The sequence below is a fragment of the Aspergillus heteromorphus genome (genome assembly GCF_003184545.1).
Source record: "Aspergillus heteromorphus CBS 117.55 chromosome Unknown BO70scaffold_1, whole genome shotgun sequence".
In the NCBI taxonomy this organism is placed as follows: domain Eukaryota; kingdom Fungi; phylum Ascomycota; class Eurotiomycetes; order Eurotiales; family Aspergillaceae; genus Aspergillus; species Aspergillus heteromorphus.
In genome coordinates, this window is record NW_020290406.1 from 1,296,823 (window position 1) to 1,310,399 (window position 13,577).

At 54.0% G+C, this 13,577-nt stretch overlaps 5 protein-coding genes across 5 annotated transcripts; 3 read left to right on the forward strand and 2 right to left on the reverse strand.

The window, feature by feature from the left end:
• Positions 1 to 1,569: 1,569 nt before the first annotated feature.
• On the forward strand, positions 1,570 to 2,150 carry BO70DRAFT_8865 (uncharacterized protein). Its single transcript, XM_025548814.1, has 2 exons — positions 1,570 to 1,881; positions 1,945 to 2,150. Exons 1-2 carry the CDS (start codon positions 1,715 to 1,717, stop codon positions 2,069 to 2,071), a joined length of 294 nt encoding a protein of 97 aa, XP_025404127.1. The 5' UTR covers positions 1,570 to 1,714; the 3' UTR covers positions 2,072 to 2,150.
• On the reverse strand, positions 2,133 to 3,061 carry BO70DRAFT_391799 (centromere protein H; the record flags this gene model as incomplete). Its single annotated transcript, XM_025546239.1, has 3 exons — positions 2,133 to 2,502; positions 2,625 to 2,796; positions 2,884 to 3,061. The coding sequence occupies 3 exons, from the start codon at positions 3,059 to 3,061 to the stop codon at positions 2,133 to 2,135; spliced, it is 720 nt and encodes a 239-aa protein (XP_025404128.1).
• Positions 3,062 to 3,398: 337 nt separating this feature from the next.
• Positions 3,399 to 7,549, forward strand: atg11 (autophagy protein ATG11; the record flags this gene model as incomplete). Its single annotated transcript, XM_025539021.1, has 3 exons — positions 3,399 to 3,466; positions 3,637 to 3,748; positions 3,803 to 7,549. The coding sequence occupies 3 exons, from the start codon at positions 3,399 to 3,401 to the stop codon at positions 7,547 to 7,549; spliced, it is 3,927 nt and encodes a 1,308-aa protein (XP_025404129.1).
• Positions 7,550 to 7,982: 433 nt separating this feature from the next.
• Positions 7,983 to 9,405, reverse strand: BO70DRAFT_8910 (uncharacterized protein). The gene has a single exon (XM_025548818.1). It carries the CDS (start codon positions 9,301 to 9,303, stop codon positions 8,182 to 8,184), a length of 1,122 nt encoding a protein of 373 aa, XP_025404130.1. The 5' UTR covers positions 9,304 to 9,405; the 3' UTR covers positions 7,983 to 8,181.
• Positions 9,406 to 9,857: 452 nt separating this feature from the next.
• BO70DRAFT_357513 (uncharacterized protein) lies at positions 9,858 to 12,806 on the forward strand. Its single transcript, XM_025542057.1, has one exon. It carries the CDS (start codon positions 9,931 to 9,933, stop codon positions 12,631 to 12,633), a length of 2,703 nt encoding a protein of 900 aa, XP_025404131.1. The 5' UTR covers positions 9,858 to 9,930; the 3' UTR covers positions 12,634 to 12,806.
• Positions 12,807 to 13,577: the final 771 nt, after the last annotated feature.

Below are 13,577 nucleotides of genomic sequence, written 5' to 3' on the forward strand. Positions count from 1 at the left end.
ACTACTACTACTTACTTATCTAGGTAACCAGGTGCTACCGCAGAAAAGCATATATATCGATAATGGGTGATAATTGAGAGGCATATTATACACTTGGCTCTTTGGTTTCTGGAGGGGTTCTTCCAGTCGTATGAGCTTCCCCATTGCTGCTAGTATGGCCTACTTATTAATTCTGCCACGCATCGTGTTCGGTACCTCGGTGTACATGGCCTGCCTGCCTTGGGCGATCTTCGAAGATAATAAACCCGCGTTGATAATTCTCCGCGGTTTCTTACTTACTTTCTCATACAGGGCGCCCACCAGTACCTGTACCTGAGGCAGTGCAGCTGCTTCTTTCTGGCATTAATTAGTACCCCAGCATACCTAAGTACCTGCCACCCACCCACCCACCCACCCACCTGAGGGGTAGGTATGTGTCTGGTTGTAGCGACTCTAGCGAGTGCGCCATACGGAGTATCTATCATCTTCTGTCTGAAGTCCCGCCTCCCGTGTAGTTACGCGTTTGATAGCCAAAGGATTCGTCAGTCAAAAGCCTCAAACCCTGATTCCTGATAGCGAGAGGTGTCTACTAGATACCTTTGGAGAAATAGCAGTGGTATGATGTGGATACCTTACAGCTCTCCTTGCACAATTGAGCTTTTATAGGCCGGAGGATGTGCTTGAGCGAGGTGCTGAGGCTAGCCAACCTTACCATTGCCCAGTGACACTAAGGAGCGCTCATCTCCTAGCATACGGACACACGCCCCAATAAGGGACGAGGGAGACCAGGAGTGATGTAGTGATGAGAACAGGAGGGTTGTTAAAATAAATTAATGGCTATGATTAATTCAACAGCCATGTAGATACAGGTCCGTACGGAATACTGGGAGCTGTTTACCTCGCAATACTCCGGAGTAAGCGCTGGTTACCGCTCCTGAAAAGAATAATATACCAGTCACAAACCATTTGACACTGACTATTGTGCCGAATTGCCAGGATTAGAAGTACGGCCATGGTTTCTTCATGCGGTCTACGCCGGAAAACAGTACTAGCAGTGCCCTGGGCTCTATCTAGAGTCTGAACATAGGACGCCTTGACCCTGGATCGCAGGGAGTATTTAGATATGTGCTTCAGTCCATGAGTCCAACCAAGTATCTACACAGTAGTGCCTGTGGTAGATGGATAGCTGCTAACATACGTACTCTGTCGTGGCAACCCGATCATTTCCACATGAGGGATGAAGTCCCGGTGCGACAGCGGCGTGTTTGCTTGTCGACTATTGCTCTGCCAAAACATTAAACCAGTCGATCGTAATGGTCTATTGTCGAGCGCTGCACAGATCGCTCGCCCGGGGCGACTGGATGCTCGATGTTTAATGCCACCGCATTCCAGTTCCAAACAGCACCGTGGAAAAGTTACCGGAAAAATAGTACTGGATCGGTAATGTGAGGACACGACCAATCCTGCTGATGATACCTGCCGATTACTCTCGGTATTGTAAGGCAGCTGGCTTTTGCGGGTATTCTTAATAATAGGTAGTGAGGGGGTTGAGGCCGTTACCTGGTTCCAGGTGGAAACACCGGCTCCTCTTTGGCTTGGTTACTCTCTCCCCTCACGAAGCTTTCGTATGCCCACTGCTCACATGCTCGCAGGAGATGGTTTGTCGGCTTTGGGAGGCGGGCCTTAGTACGGCATATTGACATGCAGCGAATCCGATTGTCAATTTTCGGCTGTCATGTCCCTTCTATCTGCTGCAAGGGTTTTTCACCTTATCATTCAGCCGGCTGGCGTTTTCTTCCTTTCTCCCCTACCAAGCCTTCCGTCGGAAAGCTCTTTTGGCTTTGGACACGGTATGACGAACGCTGCTCTGCTTGACTTTGCCCCAGTGGGCCATGATGTCACGTGGGTCGCACACCATCTTTCTTCAGCGCTCCGGTTAAGGAAGTGACGATTCGGCTCACCCAGGCATTCATTATTATTACTAATCCGCTGCGGAACAATCGGACCTGTCATCATCGAGCCCGGAAATGTGATCAATCAACAGAAAGAACGCATCTTGTGTCTCTATCAAGTAATCAAGGGTATACCGTAACAACGCCCAACAATCCAAGTAAATCCGAAAATCCAGAAAATCCAGTAAAAGGATCAGGTCATCAATCATCCGAGTCGTCCAGCACCAGAGCCGTGAGTCTCTCGTCTTCGGCCCAGTTCACTCCACTGCCGACAACCATCGCGCTGGCGACGTTTTTCATGGTTTCCCATTTCGCTTTGCTTTTTCGGCGGTCCGCTTCGAGCTGCTCGAGCTGCGCCTTAAGTTCCGGGTCCTCCAGCTCCTCCTTCCATGATTCATCATCCTCCGTCAGAGCCAATAGCTCCCGGATGAGCTCCTGGTTTTCCCGGTGGATCTGGGAATTTTCTACTTCCAGCTTGGAGAGCTTTTGGAGAGTTGCCGTGTGTACAGTGTTTAGATTTTCATGCACCAAAGATAGCACATCGCGACGATTAATAAGACGCAGCAAGGCCCTAGTGATGGTCAGCAATAGAAAGGTCGACGGGCTAACGGAGGGCAAAGAAAAAAAAAAGAAAAAGAAAAAGAAAAGAAAATAGAGCAGGAAAAAAAAAAGAAAATCGAACGCGCAACGCACCGTTCAGCTGGTGTTGTGGCTTTCAGATGAACAGCCTTCAGAACCGGATCAGTCATAAGAACGGTTCCAACAGCCTTCCTCCTGACTGTGTAAGTGGCCCTCGCTTCGAGAAGTTCACGTTCTGCGATGGCGAGTTGCTCTTCCGCATCATCTCCAGAGAGGAAATCGGTATCTGTAGGGGGGTGTCAATGCTGGCGGAGAACGGGCCGGTAATTTGTCGCAGGCGCGCAATAATAGCAACAATAATGTAGACACCGACCTTGCTGGAGTAGCGCCTGCTCTAACTGCTGTTCCTGGATCTGCTGATAAAGCTGCAGGATCCAAGCCTCTTTGTCGGACAAAGATACGGCGTCGCGAGGATCGTCGGTCGCAAGATCCAACAGGGAGGCCTCACCTGAACCCAGGTGAGGGAGGGGAGGGGCGCTTTCGGATGTCATAATGTCATAGAGCGCGACCTCGTGGCAAGTCGGGGAAATTAATCGCGTGACGCTGGAAGGAAGCTGGAAGGGGTTCGACGGAGTATAGAACTGAGAGCAGTAAGTAAAGTAACGAACAGGCTGTAGGGCGGTGGAGATCGCGGGATGCGGATGCGGTGGGCGGTCCCCGACGGCACCAGGCCGGGGGGAGCTCTCGGGGGCCTGGAGGCCTGAAGGCCTGGAGGCCGGGAGTGAATTTAGTTTAAGTACAATAGATACATGACTCCCTTATCATCTCCCTCCCGCATTCCTTCCCCAGGCAACTTCGGAGCTTCTTTGCTCGCCTTGTGAGGAGGGGATGTCTTTGCACATCTACATCGCTCACACCGGTGAGCATTTCCTGACCGATCCGGTCTCGTTCGCCTCGTATGTCCCTTCCCTGTCCCGTTCCTGCCTCCATCCCAGGTTCCTATGTCACCCACACCCACATCCACCGCCCTTCGAGCCCGGACCATCCCTGGAGCTCTTGCTGCGACCAACCCGAACACTTCGGTCCCCTGTGGATGCTCACTGACACGATCTTCTGTTCTTCCTAGGCCGGACGCACTGCGATCATGGATCACCCGCAACACCACCATTCCGCCCCAGAGGCAGATCTTAATGACCGCCCGGGGGAAAAACGTCAAGATCCAAACCCTTGCCACGGAGGTACGGCCCCCCGGATATTGACCACTTACCCTAGACTAAATGCGTCGTATCTAGAGCGAGATATTCGTCTACGATAGGCGGTACGTGACCGAGCCTGCCAACTTCGAGCTCCCAGAGCTGCCGCCGCCGCAACCGCTCAATGCCGACAACCCGCCCGATACCCTCACGGACCAGAATGACCTACAAGCGTGGAGGAACCTGTATCTGGCTAGGAGGACGTGGACCGTGGAACTCACGAAACGCTGCGAGTCCGTGGATAAACAGATACATGAACACAACGAGCGCACCGACATCATCAACCGAGCTGCCAGTGTCGCTCTCGAGAACCTCAAGACCCACGTGGGAACCCTGGAACATCGGTTCCAGGAGGCTCAGACATGGGCGAACGACTTGATAAAGGAGCAAGAAGCGGCGCTTGACGGATGGAGAAAAGCACTTTCAACCCTGGACACCGTCCCGGCTCGGAAGGACTTCTCCTTCGTGGGCCGTCCGTCAACACCAACAAAGAGTGGCGATAGGGTGATGGGGACTCTACGAAACTACGTGGATGTGGAGGAGGTGCAGAAGGCGGGCTCGGAGGCGCCAGAGGTGTCTGCGCGCTTTGCTCGTCAAGTGACCAACATCGAGGAGAAAGTCGAGAAGATTGCTGCAGATACCCAGCGCCTCATCGAGGACGCGTTTCCAGCAGGCGTCGATGGCGTGGAGGGCCTATTGCAGGAAGTGGAAACGTTATCCAAGAAGATACAGTCCGACTATGAACATGTTCTGGCCCTACCAAATAATCCCAAGACGCTGGCGAATATCTCTAGGCTTGCCCTCAGTCATACAAAAGATCTCCTGCCATCACTCTTGGACGTTAGCAACGAAATTCAGTCTAGCCTAGAAGAAGCCGTCGAGCGTTATAATGCGGCAACGAAGGCTGCTTCTAGTCACATGCGGCTCATATCTTCTATCGAGTCAGGCCTTGCTGATGTCCAGGCTCAAATCACCAACCTGAACTTTCAAAGCGATGCGTTTGACGTCATCTACTCAGTCTTCCACATGCCTCTAGTTTATGGGTCTGTCCTGATCGAGTCCGTGCGGCGTCGCGAGTTCAATGACAAGATGAAGAATGACTCGCTGACTCTGGCGGAGGAGATGTCCGTCTTCCGGGACGAGGAGCAGCGCCGGAGAAAGAAGTGGATGAAGAACATGGGTGATTTCATCTCCATGTCAGATGCTACCACCCCTGGAATCGAAGTTAACCTGCGGGGCCAGGAGCAGGAATGGCCTATGGTCAACAGAAAAGAGGTTGAGTCTTACATCGAGGACCTAAAAACTAAGGCCGGTATGGGGAACTTGGCGCAAGACTTGACGCAGCTTTACAAAGAATTGGATGCCCCAACGCGCGTACAACGCCGCAGAGCAAAGGCTTTCAAGCAAGGAAGTCTGTTCGACCTGAGCCGGAGCTCACTTTTGCTTCGGAGTGATGACATGGTTCGCAGCCTGAGGGACGAGAAAGGCAAACTTGAAGAGAGGCTGAAAGGCTCCGAGAGCCGTATCCGGAAGCTGGAAGATCTTCTTCATCGCCAAAGCCACATGAGCCGGCCTTCCAGCGGCAATTTCTCATTGGACTTTCCCAGTTCGCCGGCGTCGCCTCACCCTGATGCTCTTTCGAGAAGATCATCGGTATCATCGAGGCGGATGTCATCCAATCAGTCCCCCGAGGACAAAGCTCTTGTCCAACGCATTGTCCTTCTCGAAGCTGAGTTGGCGACGGAGAAAGACATGGTGCAACGGCTTCAGAAGGAGGCGCATGTTGAGCGCAAATCCAACACCGACAAGATCGAGGAGGCTCAATCGACAAAGAAAGATCTCATTGGCAATCTAGAAGCGCGACAGCGTGAGTTTGACGATGAGAGAAGATTTCTGGAGGGCGAACTGAAAAGGCTAAGAATCCGGACCGAGGAGCTCGAAGAGGAACTGGACAGGAACCTTGATGGTCGCGAGCACGAGAAGCAGGACGCCGATGAACGGATACACCAGCTTGAGATGGAACTTCAAGATGCCCACTCTCGGGCCGAAGGAGAGCTACGAAGGGCCCATGAGATGATTGAGCAAGTGCAGGCTGAGAAGGATACGAGAGATAACCTCCGGGCTCGTCTCGGCGAGCTAGAAAGTCTCGCCGCAAAAAATGCAAAGAAAGATAAAGAGAGCCACCACGCGCTGCAAGCCGCTCTCCTGAATCTCTCGCCTGGAGGCTCTGTTCCTGCTGATATTCCTGAAATTATCAAGGCAATCGAGGTGCTGTCCGAGGGACTGTCGATCCACGCCAACAATGCAGAAGAAAGCGCCACGAAAGCGATAGCCGAAAGCAAGGCACTTGAGGAGCGCCTCGGCCAGATGGAGTCTGAAGTCGAAGAGTTGAAGAAGAGCACGGCTGCGCGAGAGTTAGACCTTTCCCGAGCCCGCGATGAGCTGACTCAAGAACGATCGAAATTAAGCATCGTCTCGTCCGAGCTGGACGACGAGCGATCCAAGCTCATTGCATTGCAGTCCCAATTTGCTGCCGGAGAGACTGGCTCCGATGCTCTCCGAGAACGCGTTACTCAAGAAGAGCGGAAGTTGACAAGCCTGTCTCAAAGGCTGGCCGAGGTTGAGACCTTCGCTCGCCAGTCCGAAGAAGAAGTCACAGCCTGGAAGAAGAAAGTGGAAGCTGTGTCAGAGGCGGAACAAAAGGCGATCGTGCGGTTTGAGACTTGCGGGTTCAGGTCCCAGGAAATATCCAAACAGCTCTTCGCACAGGTGGAGAAATTGGAGCATATGCTGGAGCAATTAGGATTTACCATCATTCGTCAAGACGGAGACATCGTGGTCCAAAGATCGTCCAAGGTCAATGCAATCTCCGTCACTGGCGACGTTCTTAGCCAGTCCGGAGTGGTTTCTGTGAGGCCAGATGCGAGCCTTCTGGACTGGATGCAGGCCGACAGTCAGGAGGAAGAGACAGACAGGTTCATGGCCTTCATGGAATCACTATATCAATTCGACGTGGACATATTTGGCGGCGCGGTGGTCAAACGTGTCAAGGACATTGAAGGACTTGCTCGCAAATGGCAGAAAGAAGCCCGGGGGTACCGTGACAAGTACCACCGGGTCCAGAGCGAAGCTCACGATAAAATCGCATATCGGTCTTTCAAGGAAGGGGACCTTGCCCTGTTCCTGCCCACTCGAAACCAAACGATCCGGTCATGGGCTGCGTTCAATGTCGGCGCACCGCACTATTTCCTACGCGAGCAAGACGCTCACAAGCTCCAGGCCCGGGACTGGCTGCTTGCTCGCATCACCAAGATCGAAGAACGCGTGGTCGATCTCTCCAAATCATTGAACGGCGCCAATCCCGACCGCCGATCCATCGGCGAGGTCAGCGACGGCACCTCACTCGACGAAGAAAACCCCTTTGAACTGTCCGACGGTCTCCGCTGGTATCTCCTCGATGCCACGGAAGAGAAACCCGGTGCTCCAGCTACCCCCGGCCTGGGCAAGAGCACCGTTGCGCCGGCGCACGTAGACGCCAAGGGCAGCATCCGCTTGAAACGTACGTCCGCCGGGGGAAATGTCGCCAGAACATTGAGCAAGAGCCTCGACAGCCGCCGGAACAGCTCTAACTCCAAGAAAGGGACTTCCACGCCGCTGCAGCGAGGCCACGAGTCAGCAGCAGATCTCTCCAGACAGGCCCAGCAGGACACCGCTGCCAGCTCTCAGTCACGGGAGGCAGCCCCCAAACCTGACGAGGTTCGCCGCGACCTTCTCTGGGGTCCGTGAAACCCACGGCCCAGGATTTTCTTTTTCCACCTTACCGTCGTCTGAGCGGAGCTGACAGACCGTCACAGGGCACGGAACGAACGCCAGAGGGTCGGATATCGCCCTCGTCTGCGCGTGTCGAGGATCTCGAGGCTTCGTCGACGCCCTCCTCCCGACGAACCTCTAGATACCGGCCATGGTCTCAACTCTGGTCTGTCGACTATCGCCTGGAGAGTGGCAATAGTAGTCGATGAGCGCAGACTTGCATGTCTCTTATCTGAAGTGGCAGATCTTATGCGACCTTTTAACAAATCAGGCCTCAATGATACCCGTTTTTATGGAGAATTCGGCCTATTCCCTACGTGATTTTTTGGGTCTTTTTTTCATTTATTTTTTTTTACCTGTCCATCAGTCCGTTAGCCCAGTGGATTAGACGTGCATCTTTTTAGCCCCTGCTGGTAGTTATGGTGTTACAACGAGGACAAGATAAATTGATCTGCAATATGCCATCTACTCCGAGTCCATACGGCGCCGACGCCGCCTCATCCAGTAATTCAAGCCCTTATGATAGTCGTTTAAGTAAAGACAAGAGTAGAAAGTAAAATGAAAAAAAAAAAAAATAAGATTCCTGTGCATGTGCATGTGCACATGGATTAATCAAGCTGTTCAGTGAACTCTTCCAACCCTCCAACGTCCTCCCAGAATTGCGAGAAGCTGACTCCGTTCTCTTCGAAAAGCTTTTGCACCTGGAGCATGGCCGAGCGCTGCCTCTCCGGCGTGAACCCGCCCGGCAGGGTACTCTCATACTGGATCAGCTCGACCCAGCGGAAGAATAGGTCCTCCTTGCCCATGGCGGTCAACTTATCCTTGAACGCGAGGATCTGATCGCGCTGGGCGGACCGGACCGGCTCCTCGGGGGTACTGGGGCCGGGATTCGGGCCGGGAGTGGTGGCATTGATGGCCTCGTTCTCGTCGCCGACGTGCCAGATCAACCAGCCATGGGCATCGGTGTTGACGATGACGGCGGTGCGGAAATCGTCCAGGCCGATCTTCTCGTACTTGTGGGGGTCGGCGACCATCTCGTGCGCGTGGATCATGGCATCGTAATCGAGGTCCCAGTCGGCGTCGACAAGCAGATATCCGGTCTTCATGAGGCGCTCCGGGGTGACGGCGGCGACGATCTTGTCGCGCGTTTCCTCGTCTTCCCGGATCCAGCGATCACGCTTCAATCCCTGCGTCATGTCGGGCTGGCTGCGTCGGACGATGATCTCGTGGCCGCGGAACCCGACGGTGCGACGCCATCGCACCGGCCCGAACCAGAACCGGATCGGCCAGGAAAACAGCACCGTCACGAGGAAGTAGTCGAGGAGAACGGTTCCGATGCGACGGAGGGCCACCATTGCGATCTCTTCCCATTCCATTGTTGATGTGTCGAGGCTCATGGAGCTGTTCATCCCGACGACGGTGGCTAGCATCGCTGGGTAGATGTTGCGGACCATGTAGACCCGGTAGGCGAGGATGGCGACGATCGCGGCGTTGATCACGCATGGTACGATGAACGCTTGCTTTTTGATGTCCACCGGCGCGGTGTCGATGTGGACGAGGTAGACTTCGCGTTGCGGGAACGGTTCGAGGAATGGTTTCAGGGATTCAGGGGCTTTGGTGAACGGGGGGATGGGGCCCGATTGCGAGTTGGGTGTCGAGGTGCCCGAGGTGTTTGTCGAGGAGGTCGCTGAGGCCTTGACCTTGGGACCGCGGCGGGCGGATTTGGCCATGTTGGCGGGTGTGGGTGGGTGTGGGTGTTGGTGCGGTGGGTGGTGTGACGCGGAGGAGAGGATGTCTTTATTTAGGTGCGGGAGGGTGGAGGATGGGTGGAGGAGAGGCGCAGTCGATGCGGGAGGGGCGATCGGAGGAGGGGAGGAGCTGTGGATGAGTGCGAGGATCTCTGTCACATCGAGCAATGTCGGATTTATAGAGCCATGCGGGGAGGAAGAGGAGGGGACACGACAACGACGGACGATTCGCCTGACCGGGTCACATGTCGGGTCAGTAACGACGCTCAGATCGGATCATTCGCCGGAGACAATGGGCATGATCGACTGACCTGGAGGCTCCGCAGAGGGCGAAGGGCAGATTGGCAGAGTTGAGGCGGACGGAAGGTGGAATGAATTGGTTTGTTGCCTGTTGGATGGCTGGATGGATGGACGAGACGGGATCCGCTAACCCCGAACGGGCCAGCAGCCCATCCACCTCTCGGCTTCGTGTTGCGATGCTTCGGCCATGTTTATGCTGTTGTCCATTCACTGCATTCTCCATCCCCCCCCTTACTCTCCCCACAATCTCCTCCCTCCACTGGACGGTGCTCCACCTGAACGAGGGGAGAGGCCTTTCCTTCCGTCACCATGCCTACCACTCCCGAGCGCAGGAGCGACCACGGACTGTTGTCGCGTCGTCGCACTTACGGACAGTCCGACCACCAGCGCTCCCCCTTCGGTCGAGCTGCTCGAGCCCACCTCACCCATGACTTTGACGCGTCTCGTATCCCCAGTCCACCCCGCGAGTACAGCCCTCAACACCACCGACGCAACTTCAGCCAAACCGGAACCCTCCGCGGAGCCTGGGAGCACTTGTCGCGTCCACCCAACATGTCGGACCGCGACCCCGCGCCCTTCACCCTCGGCACCTCGAATCGGAATCGAAGAGAAAGCTTCGAGATCGCATCGCCCGAATCAAACCCCCCGGACGAGTTAGTCGAGGCGTACCGGCAGATCGACGACGCGGGAAGCCTGGCTGATCTGGACCCGGAGGATGACTTCAATATCTCCCTACGAGACAGTCGCAGCAGACGCTCCTCGTCGGTATCGAGGCTACGGGGGGATGATTTGTTTGCGATTACCGATACCGATTTCTTGAACGACGTCTCCGACGACCACGACGCCCTTCGCCGGAAACTGGTCGACCATGTCGAAGATGAGAAGCGCTTCCGCCGGGCAACATCCAGCCGGTCGCCGGTTTTGAGCAACGCGGGGACTATAAACCCATTGACGTCGGAGAATCTCCAACGGCGCAATGAGGAGGAGGAGGAGGCTGGGATGATGGAGGACGACGACGATTTCAAGCCCTCGGTCCAACTTCCGTCCACCTGGGGTACCCGGGCGACTTTTCGCGGTGGCGACTGGCTGAAGAAGATGGCGCGCCGCACTGAGCTGCCATTGACTAAGGCGGAAAGACCGAAGGATGAGCCCTCGCCCCCGAGGTTCAAGTTGGAGAAGGACCTGCACACCAATCCTGAACGAAATAATCTCGATAGCAGAACGTCGGGCGATCGTGCGACGAACAGATACACCCGCGTTCCTTTGTCGGACACACCAAATAACCTGCTTGCCGAGCAAAAGCCCGACAAGTTGACGCTGGGTGAACATATACCATACACGCCAGTTACGGTCTTCAACTCCTATAAGAATTCGACGTTTACGAAGCGGAGTCCGACGAAAAGGGATTCCCAGGATCTGCTTCGCAAACTAGCGAGAGCAGAGAGTCCCAACCAGCGAAACGAGATGAAAACCCCGGAAGCCCAAAAGATCCCCGACAGACGCATCTACGACAAGACACCGATTGTGACGGGCGCCTGGATTGACACCCCAGTGACCGAGCGGGTGAATCAGTTTCCTGAACACCTTTCTCGGGACATAGTACCGTCGCCACCAACGAATGATAGGTTTGAGTCGTCGTTTGTACCCGTGCAACCCAGGATCGACGAAATGCCTGAGACATTTGAGTTGGGGGAGACAAAAGTTAGGGATAATCAGGAGAAACAGAAGAGGGGGGAAGAGGAGAGACAGAGGGAGGAAGAAGAGGAGAGACAGAAGGAGGAGAAAAAGAGAGAAGAAAGACTACGGGAAGAGAAGCTGAAGGAGGAGAAACGGAAGAAGGAGGCACAGAGAGAAGAACAGCAAAGGGAGGAAAAGCTCAAGAAGCAACAGCAGGACGCAGAAAAGCAGGCCCAAGAGAACAAGAAGAAACAAGCGGAACCAGCCAGCGGAAAGGCAAAGGCAAACAAGCCACCACTGGTCAAGCCTGATCTGCCGAAAAGTGCCCTGGAGACAGTCCTGCAGGATTACAAAGAGCATAAGGATTCCTTGGATGTTGGTGACGACACGATCGAGTCGCTCCAGGAGATCATTGATGGACAACCCAGTGAGCCCAAGACGGAGGAAGAGGACGATGCTGCATATGAAAAAGAGATCCTGAAGAAGCTGGAGCTCGCCAGCACGGGGGGGCGAGACACCATGGATCTAGACAGGCTGAATGAGAAGTTGCGGTCGTTGGCTGAGAATATCCAGAAAGTCAAGACAGGGCTGAATGGCCTGGAAAACCAGGTGTCCCGGGATGCCGACGTTCTCTCGGCCATCCAGTCGCCCCCGAGGGGCAGAAAGGGCCCAAAACAGTACACCTGTTCAAACTGCCAAGGGGAACACGATGGCCGAGTCTACACAGAGATTTCTTTCCCGCGACTATGGAAACGCAACCCCATCTCTCGTCGCATTCGCCCTACCCGCCTGGGATGGTGCTCCTTGATCCTACTCCTTTGGTACTGCTCCGAGTCAACCATGTGCGATGCCTACTGCCATCCCATGGTCTCCAACACCTGCAACGGCAACTGCCTACGTCCAGACGCTCCCCGCTTCCCATACGTGATCCCGACCATGCTCTGGCGCTGGCTACATCTCTCCTCGATCTTCACTCCCCTCTGGGCTATCTCCATCGCTTTCTTCCGACTCATCGCCCAGCTCCTTGGTTTCTGGGACGGATACGTGGAAGAGGCACCCGTCCCGGTGAATTTATCTGGCGAAATCCGCATCAACGGCAGTCGGGTAGACAACATCCCCACTGCGTCAGCTACATCTCGAGGATTTTTCTCGCCTCCGAAACTGTGGCCTGAGAAGGAACAGCGCGCGGCAGTCCCGGAACCAGTTCCTGAATTGAAAGTCGAGGTGGCGGATATCCACATCAGAGAAGGAGGAGCATCATCATCATCATCATCATCATCATCATCATCATCTTGGGAGGAGGATGGCTTCATGGATGACGATGAGTTTATTTAGTCTAGTCTATCTAGTAGGGAGTCCTCATCTCATCGAACTTCGAAGGTTTATTTAGCGCGTTTTTGCTTCGGTGGTGTCGGGTTCATATCATATCATATCATATATCATATGCATATTGGTGGATTGGGCGGGATAGCTTGTTTCTATACACGCAGTATATTTCATTGGTCGTTATTTATGACATGAATTCCTCCAGGAATAGAATACTGGTTCGATGAAACACCCCGCAGAAAAGACTAGGAAATTTGTATGTACTAGGTAGTATATTCTGTCGACCGTCGAGTCGAATCCACCCTTATCTAAGGTTATCGCCGATCTGCACGAACCCGCGCCTTGGCTGTTCCGAGTTAGTCCGTCCGCCACCGGAGAGTATCTAGTCTACTATCTATCTATCTAGCTAGCTAGATATCTAGTAGCGAGCTTTACCAGCACGCAGCACTCAGCACTAGATAGTAGATAGTAGACTAGGCACTGGAGCAGTGAGCGTGGGCCCCCGACTCGAATGTATGTTATGTTATGCAAGGAGTTTCATCTCATAGATAGTGATCAATAATCAAGAATCAAGAATCAATACTCACTCGCCTCGCAAGGTATGCTCCAGGTTAGGTAGGTAGGTAGGTAGGTAAATCGGTAGTAATGATAGATCCGATACGACGCGATCAATGTTGCTATGTATTTGTATTTCTGTGTTCTCCTAGGACGTCGTTAATCAAGCGAAGTAAAAGAATATTCATCCTGTTTCTGATTGGTAGAGAGAGAGAGAGAGAGAGCTCTGCTCCCGGTCTGCTCCGCTCTCTGCTCTGCTAGTGCTTTGTGCTTTGCAGTAGGGTACTGTCCTGGACTCCTGGACTCTCTCTCGGTAGTACGGTGGGGAAAGGGCTTCGTGAGGTTTGAAGGGCTGTGCTGCTGTGCTGCTGTGCTTCTGTGTACTTTGTACAGGGATA